Genomic DNA, 15013 nt, shown 5'->3' on the forward strand with positions numbered 1-15013 from the left:
CCCTGCAAGCTTACTCTCGTGCTCTATGTTCCCTTTCTTAGTCAATCCCTTTGTCCTCCTTTACAGAATTCTAAATTGCATCCAATCCTCAGGTCTGCTGTTTATTCTGGCCGATTTGTATGGATTTGCTTGGATCTAATACGATCTCAAATTTCCCATACAAGCTATTGTTTGGCTATCTTGCCAGGTCTATTTTTGTCCCAGACAGGAATGAATAATTGTTTCAGTTCACCCATGCACTCTGAATTTTTTCCATTGCCAATTTATCGTCATTCCTTTAAGTAATGTTCCACATCCATCATAACCAACTTGCTCCTCATACCATTGTAGTTTCTCTTATTTAGATTCAGGACTCGTGTCTCAGAATTAACTCAGTCACTCTCCACTTTGATGAAATATTCTATCATATTATGGCTGCTGATCCCCAAGGGGCCTCGCACATCTAGATTGCCAATTATTCCTTTCTCTTTACACAATACCCAGTCTAGGTTGGCCTGTCCTCTAGTTGATTCCAGTGTCTTTATCCATTTAATTAATGCCACTATCAGCATTTGTTTAGGGTTCTTCCTGTGGCCGAGAGGTATGGGTCACTGAAGTCCTGAACCACAAACATAGAGCAATGCTCTGGGGTTCCAGTTTTGAATCTCATCACGGTAGATGGTTAAATTTGAGTTTGAAATACAAAATAAATCTCACCTTATTAGTCCAGAAAACCATCCTGTACACACTCCAGGAATTCCTCCTCTATTGTATTGTTACTAATTTGATTTGCCCAATGTACACGCAGATTAAAGTCACCCATAATTACAGATATTCCTTTATCCCATGCACCTCTAATTTCCTGTTTATTGCCATTGCTAACATCACCACTACAGTTTGGGAGGTCTACATACAACCCCCACTGGTGTTTTTGTCCTTTCATGTTTCTCAGCTCTGCCCATACAGATTCCACATTGTCAGAGCGAATATCCTTCCTCACTGTTGCGTTAATTTAATCTTTAACCAGCAGTGCAACTCCCCCGCCTTTTCTGTTTGTCTGTCTATCCTAAATACCCCTGGGTACTCAGTTCCTATCTCTGGTCACCCTGCAGCCATTTCTACGCAATCCCTGCTTTATCATATCCATTTACATTTATTTGTGTGATTAATTCATCCACTTTATTGTGAACGCTCCCTGCATTAAGGCACAACTTATGTCGTTTATACCAATGTGTACCACGACCATTGGTTGTTCACCTATCCCTTCCAGAATGCTTTGCAGTCATGCTGAGACATCCTTGACCCCAGCACCAGGGAGGTAATATACCATCCTGTAGTCTCATTTGCAGCTACAGAAGTGGCTATCTATTTCCCTTTTAATCGAATCTCATAATACTATTGCAATCCCACACTTTTTATTTCTCTCCGTGTAGAAGAGCCAATAAGGTGCAACAAATTTGGCTGCTGCTGCTTTTCCCCCGAGAGGCCACCATCCCAACCTCACCCCCCAAAATTTCCAAAGTGGCATTTCTTTTATAGGGGAATGACCATAGAGATTCATGCACTGCCTATCTAGCCCTCTTGCTCTGCATGGTAATCACCCATTCCCCTCCTACCCCGTGGAGTCTTAGCCTGGAATGTGACCACCTCTCTACATGTATTATCCACGATATTCTCCACCTCACGGATGCTCCACAGTATACTAGATATCACTCCGGTTCCGAAACATGGGCTTTCAGGATCTACAGCTGGAGACACTTCCTGTACACAGGCTGACTCCTAGGCACGGGAAATATTCCCCACTTCCCACATAGTGCAGGGGAAGCACACCATGGCTTTGAGCTCTCCTTGCCATGACTTAACTCTTAAATCAAACCTTTTGGAAGATCCTTAAATTTAAATATCAATTACTTCCTGGGTCTTCTTCCCTTGCCCTTGCTTTGACAGAGCGTAGCCTTTACAACCTATAAACCACAAAATAAAGATCCTACAAAGTATAAGCGATAAAAGTAGTAAATACTTACTCAACCATACTCACCAATTACTTCCACTTGCCCCGCATCACCTCAGCAGCTCCAAATTCCAAGCTAGAACTAATTTTTCAATGTGCTGTTTTCAATCTCCTCTAGGTGCTGCTACATTTTTGCATGTTCTCTACATCCTATGACTCTCATGTTCAGAGGCCTGCACACAGACACCATTAGGTCCAACTTGCATTGCAATCACACCTGCAACCCTAATGAGATGCAACTGCTAAGTAAATATTACAGGGAGATCCCAGGGCCCTTTCCCTCCTGATCTGGGTTCATTACATGGTCACACCTTCAGTGGGACACATGAGGGAGGGGAAGAGGAAACTGTAAGTGGGGGAGAAACACAAAATAATAGAATGATGAGAAGGAAATCAAGACCATTCCTGAGGGGCATTGCTGGCTCTATTGGAAGTTGAAATCACAGCATTTTGTGTAATTAACTATTTAAACTTCCTGATTGGTTCAGCTTGGGTTTACCTGTTTTCAAATTATTCTTTTTCTCTATCAGGTTCAGTGAATCTATCAGATAAAAGGGAACAGCTTCAAGATTCATTTCAACTAGCACTATATCTGACTAATTCAACTGTTTCACCACCTAGTAAATATGTAAAGCAGGTTACATATGCAATGTTCACAGGCACATTTCTGAAATGGTGACCACCAGCACACCTGCTGCTGCCTCCCTAGGTGCTTTCATGCCTCTCTGTATCTAATGGTCCTCTACGCCTGACTCTTTCCCTTCCAACCACTCCCCACACATCCAGACTTTTCCCCATTGGGCCCGGAGCAAAGCTAAAGAGACATTCTAACATTTGTGAACAGAGAATTTCTAAGAAACTTTTTTCTTTTTCCCCCACCAGCAAGATAAAAATGCTTCTGTCTGATGAATTATGCTCATTCTTGATAGTCACAGCATGCACTGAGTTAGTAATTGGTTGCCAGAAATTTCTGCAAGCTACAAAGCATATATATTGCAGTCTCACACACTGGAGGCACAGATATGCAGATGCTTACCAGCTTGCTGTGCTAATTTTCAGCAAATTAATTGAACTGGATTATTGCTGTGGCTGAAGAAAGATGTTTGGAGGAGGGCCTCTTTTACAGTAGGCCTGTTTGTAACAGAACAATGTAACAGAACAGTAGGTCAAAACACTCAATTGAAACAGCTTGTGACGGCAAAATGTGGAAAAATGCCATTTTGAATCCCATGAATATTTGAACACAATCCACACATGACATAATTTGGTCAGGAATACATCTGAAAGAATTCAAAACAACATACTAGGGACAGTAAGGGTGCAATTCACGTATAATCATTATGAAAGTAAGTACGTAACTTCACTGTACTGTACAACACGTAGAAAGTAAAAGAACCGTGCATCAAGAATCAATTTTAGATTGGGTTAATGGACAAGAAGCATCTATTTAAAAAATGAAGTAATTAACTTAACTTGCATTTATATTGCATCTTTAATTTGGTAAAACATCCCAAGGCACTTTATGGGACCAAAATCAGACACAACAAAATGAGTAACAGGGCAGCAAAATCAAAGAGGCAGGTTCTAAAGGTTGGCTTAAAGGGAGAGAGAGATGGGCTGATTTAGGAAGGGAAATCAAAAACATAAGGCCTAGGTGGCTGAAGGCACAACTCCAAAACTGAGAATTGGAAGAATGAAGAGCTCTGGGAGGTTGGAGGGGGCTCCACAGATTGGGAGGAGTGAGATCATGCAGAGACTTCAATAGAAGGATGAGAATTTTAAAAATTGGAAGCCAATCTGAGTTTGCAAGTACTGGAGAATGGTTGAATATGATTTGGTGCAATGAGGGTCCGGGCAGTAGAGGTTTGGATAAGTTGAAGTTTATTGAAGGTGGAAAGACGGGATGCTGCCCAGGCAAGCAACAGAAAAACCAAGTCTAGAGGTAACAAAGACGCAGTTTAGGGTTTCACAAGTAATTACAATAAAACATGCTGTTAGTACCAAATACTGTCCATTTACTGTATCCTACCAGGAGCTGAGGTCCAAAGGAGTGTACGTTTTCCACTTACTGACAATCACATGGCAGCTTATGACCTGTCCCAATATACCAGTGCACACGGCTTTCTATTCAGTCAGTATGTCTGGCTACATATACCTAGACATTAGGCAGGGAATGGCACGTTAGTTTGCAGGGAAGAAAGATCTGCTAAATACAAGAAAAATATCTGGTGTAAAAATACATCCTGTAAAACCGGTTACATCCTGTAAAAACCCGATTAACCTGTAAAAATGGACCGTGTAACTGCTATTCTAATCCACCTTGTGACAAGAGTGCCACAAGGAAACCAACAATATTGCACTCTTCCCTAAAGTGATAGGTTTAACACTGCAGTTTCCTTTTTAAGAAAACTTTCAAGATGCAAGTTTAATTTTAGTTTGCAACAAACCACACACTACCCAAATCAAAAATAACATCAAGCTGCATTTATATAGTGCCTTTAATAGCAACTCACCAAAGAATATCAAACAAATTTTGATATCCAGTCATTTTGGAACAATCGATCAAAGAACATCTTAAAATGTGGAAAGTGAGATAGAAAGATGATGAGATTTAGGAGGGTAACTCTACCGTGGCAGTTGAAGGCACGACCAGCAATAGTGAAGCAATTAAAGTTGAGGGTTCTCAAGAGGCCAGAATTGGGAGCGCGCAAATTGTTTTATTTTTACTCTTTCACGGGATATAGGCATCATTGGCAAGGCCAGCATTTGATGGCCATCCCTAATTGCCCTTGAATGGAGTGGCTTGCTAGATCATTTAAAAGTCAACCACATTACTGTGGGTCTGGAGTCACATTGATGCCAAACCAGGTAAGGATGGCAGATTTCCTTCCCGAAAGGACATTAGTTAACCAGATGGGTTTTTATAAATGGGATTCATGGTCACCATTACGGAGACTAATTTTCAATTCCAGATTATTAATTGAATTTAAATTCCACCAGTTGAAAATGAAAATCACTTATTGTCACGAGTAGGCTTCAATGAAGTTACTGTGAAAAGCCCCTAGTCGCCACATTCCGGCGCCTGTTTGGGGAGGTTGTTACGGGAATCGAACTGTGCTGCTGGCCTGCTTGGTCTGCTTTCAAAGCCAGCGATTTAGCTCTGTGCTAAACAGCCCCTGCCATGGTGGTATTTGCCATGGTGGTATTTGGACCAGTGCCCCCAGCGCATTTGATTACCAGCCCAGAGACAGCAGCACTACTCAACCATCTCTTGGGAGGGTTGTGGGGCTGGAGGAGATTACAGACTGAGGTCATGGAGAAATTAAAAGCAAGGTTGAGCCATTTTACATCAAGGCATTGTTTAACTGAGAGCCAATGTGGGTCACTGAGAACAAGGGCAGATGAGTCTTGGTACAAATTCCGATACGAGCAACTGAGCTTCGGGTTTAAGAAAGGTAGAACATAGGCAACCAGTCAGGAGTGCATCAGAATAATTAAATTTGGAGGCAAAGCATGGATGAGGATCTCAGCAGCAGATAAACAGAGGCAGGAATCGAATCAGGCACTGTTATGGAGGTGGAAATGGATGGTCTTCACGATGATGGTCAAAAGATCAAATATCACACCACGATTGAGAGCAGACAATTTCAAGCAGAAAGTTACCAGGGAGATGGATGGATTCACTGACTAGAAAACAGAGTTTGACGTCAGGACTGAAGGCAATGGTATTGTCTTCGTAACTGTTAGCTCAGGATTTGTTTTCTCATTCAGTACTGGATACCAGATAAGCAGTTGGACAATTTAAGGACAGCAGAGGAGTTCTGGTGTTGAGGTAGAGCTGGTTTCATCAAGTGTATGAAGAATTTGTTGCTGTGTTTTTGGATGATATTGTTGAGGGACAGCATGCAAATAGGAAATAGGAAGAAGCCAAGGATAAATCCATTTGGGACACCCAAGTTAACTTTAAAGTGTTGGTAAGAGAAGCCATTGCAGTCGATTTTCTAGCTGGAGCTGGATAGATAAGAATGGAATCATGATTATTAATATTCTTTAACTCGGGTGAATCATTCCTTTTTGACCTCTCAGCAGTTTGACACAGTGCAGCCCCGTCCTCACTTACCACCTCTCACATGGCGACCAGGTCCATGGAACTGTCCTTATTTGGTTCAGCACTTGCCTATCGGATTGTAATCAAAGCATCGAGAAAAATCTTATCTCTGCATGTCCTCACACCATCACTGCTGGAGATCTTAAGTATCCACCCTGGATCTTTATTGGATTAGATTTGATTTACAGTCATGTGTACCAAGGTGCAGTGAAAAGTATTGTTCTGTGTACAGTCCAGACAGATCATTCCATACATGAACAAACATAGGACATGTATAAATACACAATGTAAATACATATGCAGGCATTGGGTGAGCAAACAGGACTGTAGTACGACTCAGTAGAGAAGGTGCATGGAGAGATCAGTTCAGTCCATAAGAGGGTCATTCAAGAGTCTGGTAACTGTGGAGAAGAAGGTGTTTTTAAACCTGCTAGTGTGTGTTCTCAGACTTTTGTATCTCCTGCCCGATAGAAGAAGTTGGAAGAGAGAATAACCCAGGTGGGAGGGGTCTTTGATTTTGCTGCCCGCTTTCCCAAGGCAGCAGGAGGTGGAGACAGAGTCAATGGATGGTAGGTGGGTTCGCGTGATGGACTGGGCTGATGTTCACCACTCTCTAGTTTCTTATGGTCTTGGGCCTCGCAGTTGCCATACCAGCCTGTGATACAGCCAGATAGAATGCTTTCTATGGTGCATCTGTAAAAATTGGTAAATGTCAATGTGGATATGCTGAATTTCATTAGTTTCCTGAGGAAGTATAGGCACTGTTGTGTTTTCTTGGTGGTAGTTTCGGCGTGGTTGGACCAGGACAGATCATTGGTGATGTGCACACCTCGGACGTTGAAGCTGTCAACCATCACCACCTCAGCACCCTTGATGCAGACGGGCGTGTACAATACTTTGCTTTCTAAAGTCAATCACCAGCTCCTTAGATTTACTAACGCTGAGGGAGAGATTACTGTCGTTACCACGGCACGAGATTGTCTAACTCCTTCCTGTACTCTGACTCATAGTTGGTAGAGATCTGACCCACTATTGCCATGTCATCAGCAAACATGTAGATGGAGTTGAGGCCAAATTTTGCAATGTGTATAGGGAGTATAGTAGGGGCTAAGTACGTAGCCTTTCTGGGCCCCGGTATTGAGGATTATCGTGGAGGAGGTGTTGTTGTTTACTCTGACTGATTGTGGTCTGTGGGTCAGTAAGTTGAGGATCCAGTTGCAGAGGGAGGTGCCATGTCCCAGGTTTTGGAGTTTTGATATGAGCTTGGCTGGGATTATGGTGTTGAAAGCGGAACTGTAGTCAATGAATAGGAGTCTGACGTAGAAGTCCTTGTTGTCGAGATACTCCAGGGATGACTGTAGGGCCAGGGAGATGGTGTCTGCTGTGGACGAGTTGCAGTGGATCAAGTCATTCTGGGAGTGTGGAGTTGATGTGTCTAATGGCCAACCTCTCAAAGCACCTCATAATGATAAATGCCAAGGCCAGTTGGTAGTCTTTGAGGCATGTTGCCTGGTTCTTCTTTGGCACCTGTATGATGGCAATCTCCTTGAAGTAGGTGGGAACCTCGGAATGGAGTAGGAAGAGGTTGAAGATGTCCTGTTACTGTTCCTCATTTAAAGACACAGCGACATCATTCACAGACATTGGGTAAGCACCAGGCCGCTCGGCTCCTTCACTTGATCTACATCATCAGATTTCTGGTCTGATATCCAATTTGGATGAATCTCAACTTCCTTCATCTGTTCAGAAACAAAAGCTATTATTCTTGGGATCTCCACAAGCTATGCTTGCCGTGACTGCAGGTTGAAACAGGCTGTTCATAAACTTGGCCCCTTGTTCGGTCCCAAGCTGAATCTACAACCCTATATCCTCTTCATCATAAACAACTCTATATCCACTTCATCGCAAACACTACCTAAGCATCCTCTCAAGTATTGCCTACGTCAACACATGTCACTAACATCCTGTTCAGCATCAAGTCTCAACTGGCCATCACTTCCACTCTCATGGACACCTTCCTTCCCCTTCCATCTGAAATACCTGGCTGTAAAAAAATACAATGTTCCTTTCTCTAAATGCCCAAGAAAAAAAAAACATGCTATTAGAATATCTTAATCTTCTTCAATAAAAAATGATTCACCTCCTTGTTAGAGTTGCTAATTAATACAAATTTAGCTCCTACCTCCAGTAGTCTGATCTTCAAACGGTGACATATTTTGGGCAGGAGGGGTGCATTGTCAGATTGCTGGCATTCAAAGTAACATTAAACAGGCTACCCTGACAAATGTTTCCACCTTTTATCATGAAGGAGAAAATTATGGGGTGCAGCAGGTCAGAGCAAGGTCCTTTCATCAGAGACCTTGATTTGAATGTAATCCTGACAAATAGGATAAACGGAATGCAACATATTTAAGTACCCAAGTGAAGACAGTTTGGGCAAGTCCCCAAACACAGATTAGATCAAATTTAGCCTACTGACATTAATCAGTACTAAATCAGTCTCACTCAAAAGAGAAATGAAAGAAAACAACCGGAGAGCAAAAACGCATACCTGCTGAGTTTGGCTAGAGCAATTCTGGCCTGCACTGCCTTGCTGCTACCCCATACCCGAAAGCACTTGCTCTTATCAGTGGCCCTGGTGAGATATTCTCTGGATGTCTCAAGAGTACTTTGAAGCTAATAAATTACATCTAAGTGCAATCACAGTTGTTAGGTCAGCAACCAACTTGCTCACAGCTAGACCACCAAACTATAAATGAGATAAATAACCAGGTTTCTTTTGTGGTGATGTTACTTTAGCAAGAATTTCTTGCTCTTTCCAAATGGTGCCAGAGAATCCTGATCACCCAATTGAATAGGAAGACAAAACATCCATTTGATCTCACTGAAAAACAGTATCAGCAACAATGCAACACACCCTTAAGAGCTGTACCACTGGGCCTCCATAAATTATATGCCCAAGGCATGGAATGAGGTCTAAAGCTGTAAAATCTAAACCAGAAATGAATGATACCAGGAGAGCATAGCTTTATTACCTAATATTGACATAATCACTGAACGTGCAAAAACCTTAAGAACTGACTTTACCAAGGAAGTCTATCTACACAATGTCGGACCTCAACTAAGTTTCACAAGGCATGATTTACCTGGAGTTAAGATTTTCTTTTTATACAGATTAATAAAATTCCTGGACTTCAATTATTGTGATGCCACAAAGTCTCATGAAATGTGGTTTGCAGCAGTAAACATCATTTTATTTCTCTCCAGTTAAAGATCTTGTGAGGTTTACCAAACAAATTTGCCAATTGAGACAAGGTTTTAGTGATGATGAAATAACTTACATATGAATAAATCATCGTCTTCCAAGCAACTACAATATACTGTTTGCTTGATTTTGGAATTTCCAAAGTGGCAAACTTAACTTTGCAATTGAAATGCAGCATAAAGTATTTTTGAATTTAATATTAGCTCCTGCACAGTACAGATATTGGAGCTGCAGAAGTCTATTCTGTTCCACAGTAGTGTCTGGAGAAAGCGTATTGAAAGAAGCTGTAGCACATCTCTGATAATATCTTTGTCACACTTCATATGCGCATTCTCCACAGATCATTGCCTCTGCTCAACCTTTCCCTCAGTCCTTGCACTTCTATTTTCAATCTGCTTCTGGCAGGCAGCAAACTGAAGGCAAGGCGTGGTGCTGGTCTTAGAAAGGAGAGAATTAATTTCTGATGCTACGGGACCATATCACAAATCTCAAAGGGGAGGTTGGCCCTCTGGCAAGCCTTTACCACAGAAACATGACGGCTCATTCCAGCAATTGTAAAGGTTAATGCTCCCCCAGTTGAAAGTGAAAGACTATTGGAGGTCTTCAAAGCTAGAAGGTTGCTCTCCTTCTAGCTTTGCAGGCAAAGTGTTTGAGAACTCTGTTCCCAGCTTTAAAATGAACAATTAAATGTCTCCCCCTCTATGGAGCCTTCAAAACTTTAGTAATCTGCACAAGAGAGTGCATTTCCTCTGTTTCAGGCTCTTGAATATTGCAACATATTTGGTCTTATCGGTTAAGATCAGCCAATGAAATCACAAATCAGCTTAAAATAAGAGTTTGCATTTTCCGTTTGAAGTACAAATTAAGTACAATTAATCAAACCCTGCACAATATGAATATGACTAAGAACAATGCCTAGGTGCTGCAACATTTGACAATCTAGACTCCTATATAAATAGTTCATGTAAAAAGTTGTTTGTAAGTTGACTTGAGTGATTGGAGTAATATGCTATGGTAGTGTAATGTCACGAACACATCATGACATCAAATCCACAAGTTATGTATGTATACTATTTATACAATGCGAGCTGTGAAAATGTTCCAGCTCTATCTCAGATCTATTTATAAGATTTTTCAAGTTGGACATTTTCTACTAAAGTAACATTACCACGTTTGGATACCCAGTATTGCTGTAGGCGCCTATAATTTCAGTCTCCCCAAAGATAAGACATCATCACTCATGGGGCCAATTTCATCTCTGAAAAAATGACACCATCTTACCTAACCTTATTCAAAAGAGTGATAAGGTGGGGAACAATGTAGACGTTGAGACTCAACCCCAATAAGTGGTGGATTAGGAAGTGTAACTTCAGCACTTTAGATGCATGTTAAAGTAGACCCTGGAGACATTTACCTGAAAGTCAATCAGAGTCAGATCAGTGGGAGGGATTGAAGGAAGAGATAGTGATGGTTCAAATACTGGCAAGTAAAATCAAAGAAAAAGTAGGGCCTATTAGGAACCATAAGAACTAATGTGTGTGGAGGATGTTGCAATAGTTCCTCATGAATACTTTATGTCTGTTTTCACAAAGGAACTGGACAACACAGGTATTGCAATCAGAGAGGAGGAAATGTGAAATATTAGATGACATTAACAATTAAGAGAGGAGGTATTAAGGTTTAATATCTTTTGAAAGTGTATAACGCCCCAGACCCTGGATGAAACGTATCCCAGACTGTTAAGGAAAGCAAGAGAAGGAATAACAAGCAGCTCTATCATTTCCAATACTCTCTGGCGACAAGTGTGATGCCAGAGGACTGAAGGACAGTTAACGTACCAGTGTTTAAAAAGGTAGAAGGGGATATACTTGAGTAATGACAGGCCTGTCAGCCTAACCCACCATGGTGGGAAAATTATTGGAAAAATTGAGGGATAAATTTTCATTTCAATCATCACAGATTAATTAAAAGTCAACAGGGCTTTGTTACGCGAGTGTCATGCCTGATTAATCACTGAACATTTTGAGGAGGTAACAAGGAGGGTTGATGTGGATAATTCATTTGTTGTACTCTTATACAGGTAAAGCCCAGGCAATCCAGGACAAAGTTGTAAGCTGCACCCAAACTTGACAGAGAAGCAGGAAGCAAAGAGAAATGGTCGATGGGTGTTTTCAATGGGATTCTACAAGGCTCAAAACTCGGTCCCTTGCTCTTTTATGGTACAAGGGGTGCGATTAAGACTTTTGCAGTTGATACAAAAATTGGCCACGTGGTTAATAGTGAAGAAATAGGCTGCAGGACAATATCAATGGACTGGCAAATGGAGTTCAGTCTGGGGAAGTGTGAGGGAATGCCTCTGGGGAAAATTAACAAGGCAATTTATTACACAATAAATGGTAGGATACCGAGAAGTGCACAGAAACAGAGGGACCTTGGGAGTGCATGTCCACAGATCCCTGAAGGTGGCAGGATAGTGAATAAGTGGTCACGAAGTGCTAACAACGCTGCAGATCATGAGCTGGAAAGTGAATTTAGGTTGGATGGCTACTTGGCCACTGAAACATGATGGATTGAATAACTTCATGCCATGCTGCAAGATTCAATAATTCTATGCAAGAAAAAACTTGTTCTGCCACAGCACATGAGCGGCATGGTGGCACAGTTGCCAGTACTGCTACCTCACTGTACCGGGGATCCGGGTTCAATTTGCGGCTTGGATCACTTTCTGTACGGAGCCTGCACATTGTCCCTGTGTCTGCGTGGGTTTCCTGTGTCGCTCCGGTTTCCTTCCACAAGTCCTGAAAGATGTGTTTGTTAGGTTAATTGGACATTCTGAATTCTCCCTCAGTGTACCTGAGCAGGCGCCGTAGTGCGGCGACCAGGAGATTTTCATAATAACTTCACTGCAGTGTGAATGAAAGACTACTTGTGACACCAAGAAAGATTATTGTTATGAATGGACAAGTATCCATAACATCTGCAAAGTGATCGTAATTATGGCTCCACCACTGTCCTGCGCATCATTCCAGGGGTGCTTAGAAGAATTCCAGGGGTGCTTAGAAGAATCCCCAACGCTTTCCACAGGATATCATGCTGTTTCATCAGAATGTACCCAGGCAGAAGATAGTGGGGAACTAGACAGAACACAAGAAATCCAACCATGTAGAACAAATCCCAACAGAACTCAAATGGTGATGGCAAATGGAATGTTGTTGTTGATTACAAGGGGAATGGAATATGAAAGTAGGGGAGTTTGCTACAATTGTACAGGGCATTGATGAGATGACACCTGGACTGCCCTGTAAGTTTTGGTTTGCTTACTTGGGAAAGCATTAGGAGCAATTCAGAGAAGGTTCCAAAGAGAAAATGCTGGAAAATCTCAGCAGTTCTGGCAGCATCTGAAGGGAGAGAAAATAACTAACATTTCGAGCCCAGATGACCCTTTGTCAAATCTCAGAGCAGGTTCCCTTGACTGATTCCTGAAGTGAAGGGGTTATCAAATGAAGAAAAGTTGTATCCATTAGAGTTTAGAGGAATGAGAAGTGATGTTATTTAAACATACAAGAGCCTGAGGATAATTGCCAGGGAGGATGCTTAAAGGATGTTACCCCATGTGGGAGAGACAATAACTCAGGGACAAGTTTACAAATACAGGGTCCCATTTATTACAGGGTTGAGGAAAATTTTGTTCTCAAAGGGTGGGAAGCAAGGGTGATTATTTTAAAGGCTGAGTTAGATTGGCTCCCTTGTCAATCAGGATTCTACAGATATAGAGGGTAGATGGGAAAAGAGTTGATGCCACAATCAGATCTTATCAAATGCTCCTAATTTGTACAAGTGTGTGTATGTGTATCGATCACAAGGTCACTTTTATTGCAAACTGCAATCATACACCTGTATCCTCAGAACATCTAGAGCACTTTATAATCAATGATTTGTTATGGTATGGGCCGAAATGAAGTTGCCAAACACAGCAACCAGTTTGGATGCAGCAAGGTCCTACAACAATAAGCAAAATGAATAACCAGATACTCTGCTTTTGGTGGTGTTTAAGGGAAGAATGCCGAGCAGAACTCATTATGCTCCTTGAAATAAGGCTTTTACGTTCTAGCAGGACAAACATGAGTCTCACCCAAAAGATGGAACTTCTGACAAGGCAGCACTCCCACTGTACTGCTTATATGTATATGTATGTATGTATGTACACATACCTTTCCAGAGGGATGGTACAGGATTTGAACCATCAACCCTCTGATTCAAGCTGAGAATGCTGGGAACCTGTGTTGTGGACATGTAACTGAAAAGGGAACTAAGAAGTGCTGAAGCAAAATCAAAATCCCAATCTCCATGTAAACTGCCATCCTGATCATCGCTTCATAGAACTAGAACGGGCTCTTCATTAATTACGCTGATCAGTCTCGATCAATCAGTTCACAACAGGCCTGAACAGGAGGTGAGAAAGCTCCAGTGGTGAAGAGCTTTGGGGACCATAAATCCAAAGTCACCTTTATTCCTTTCTAAGCTGACACTTAACCACATGCCATGTCTAAAATTACACACATACTGTATCTCAAGATGTTCTTTCCTGAAAGAAAGCCGATTTGCCTTTGGACAAATCAATATGAGCTGAGAGGATGCTTGTCTCTTTAACCCCAAACAACGGGCAAGCACCAATTTGACACCAGTTCAGGGATGCAGTGCTCTGAGGGAGGCACAGTCATGTTTCATTGTAATCGATGGAGGCTAGAGCCCTGGCTGCCCCCCTGCTGTACTGACCTTGTCCTCAGGGCTGTCCACGCCGCCTCAATGTCCGAGTAAAGGTTTCTCTCGGACGGCTTTCCGCTACTGGCCCCGTACCCTGAGTAATCATAGGAGAAGATGTTGCACTTGATGCGGTTGCCCAGGCCGATGTAGAAGCTGCACATCTGGCCCAGGTCCACGGCATTGCCGTGGGAGAAGAGCAGGGTGTAGCGGCACTCGGGCACACAGCGGGCGAACATGCAGGCCAGGCGGCTGCCGCGGCCGCTGTGGACGAAGAAAACCTCGAGCAGCTCGAGCTCCCGCTCCGAGAATTGCCAGTCGGCCCGCTCGGACAGGTGCAGGGTGCACAGGCTGCTCGACTCCTCCGTCAGCACCGTGTAGGTGGGCTCGGGCGGCAGGAAGGCCAGCTTGGCCGCGATCCGGCTCGGGCACGGCGGGCAGCAGAAGAGCCAGCACAGCTCGCCGAGCGAGAAGCCATTCATCCTGGGGGGAGGGGAGGGCGGCCGGGCTGCCTGCTCCCCGGCGGCGGCGGCGGCAGTCGGCATGGGCACGGTTACCAGGAAACCGGCCGGATGGGCGGGGTTGGGGGGGGTGGGGCAGGGGGATGGGGGTGGGAGGGAGGGAGGCGGGACAGGGGGAGGGGCGATGGGACGGAGGGGGCGGGACATGGGGTGGGGCAATGAGGGGAGAGGGGGGCGGGGCAATGAGGGGGAGAGGGGGGCGGGGCAATGAGGGGGAGAGGGGGGCGGGGCAATGAGGGGGAGAGGGGGGCGGGGCAATGAGGGGGAGAGGGGGCGGGGCAATGAAGGGGATGGGGGCGGGGCAACGAGGGGGTGGGACAGGATTGGGAGAGATAATGTAGCAAACAGGTGTCGGACTGAGGGTGGGG

The 15013-nt window shown here is 43.4% G+C and overlaps 1 protein-coding gene across 1 annotated transcript in view; it reads right to left on the minus strand.

Annotated features, from left to right (window-relative positions):
- abhd17c (abhydrolase domain containing 17C, depalmitoylase) overlaps window positions 1-14700 on the minus strand; it is a 75150-nt gene extending 60450 nt beyond the window's left edge. Inside the window, exon 1 of the mRNA XM_038812968.1 lies at window positions 14140-14700. Within this exon, the coding sequence (XP_038668896.1) occupies window positions 14140-14669 (530 nt within the window). The 5' untranslated portion in view covers window positions 14670-14700. The remainder of the gene's footprint in view (window positions 1-14139) is intronic.
- Window positions 14701-15013: the final 313 nt, after the last annotated feature.

Source organism: Scyliorhinus canicula, chromosome 12 (genome assembly GCF_902713615.1).
Source record: "Scyliorhinus canicula chromosome 12, sScyCan1.1, whole genome shotgun sequence".
Lineage (NCBI taxonomy): Eukaryota > Metazoa > Chordata > Chondrichthyes > Carcharhiniformes > Scyliorhinidae > Scyliorhinus > Scyliorhinus canicula.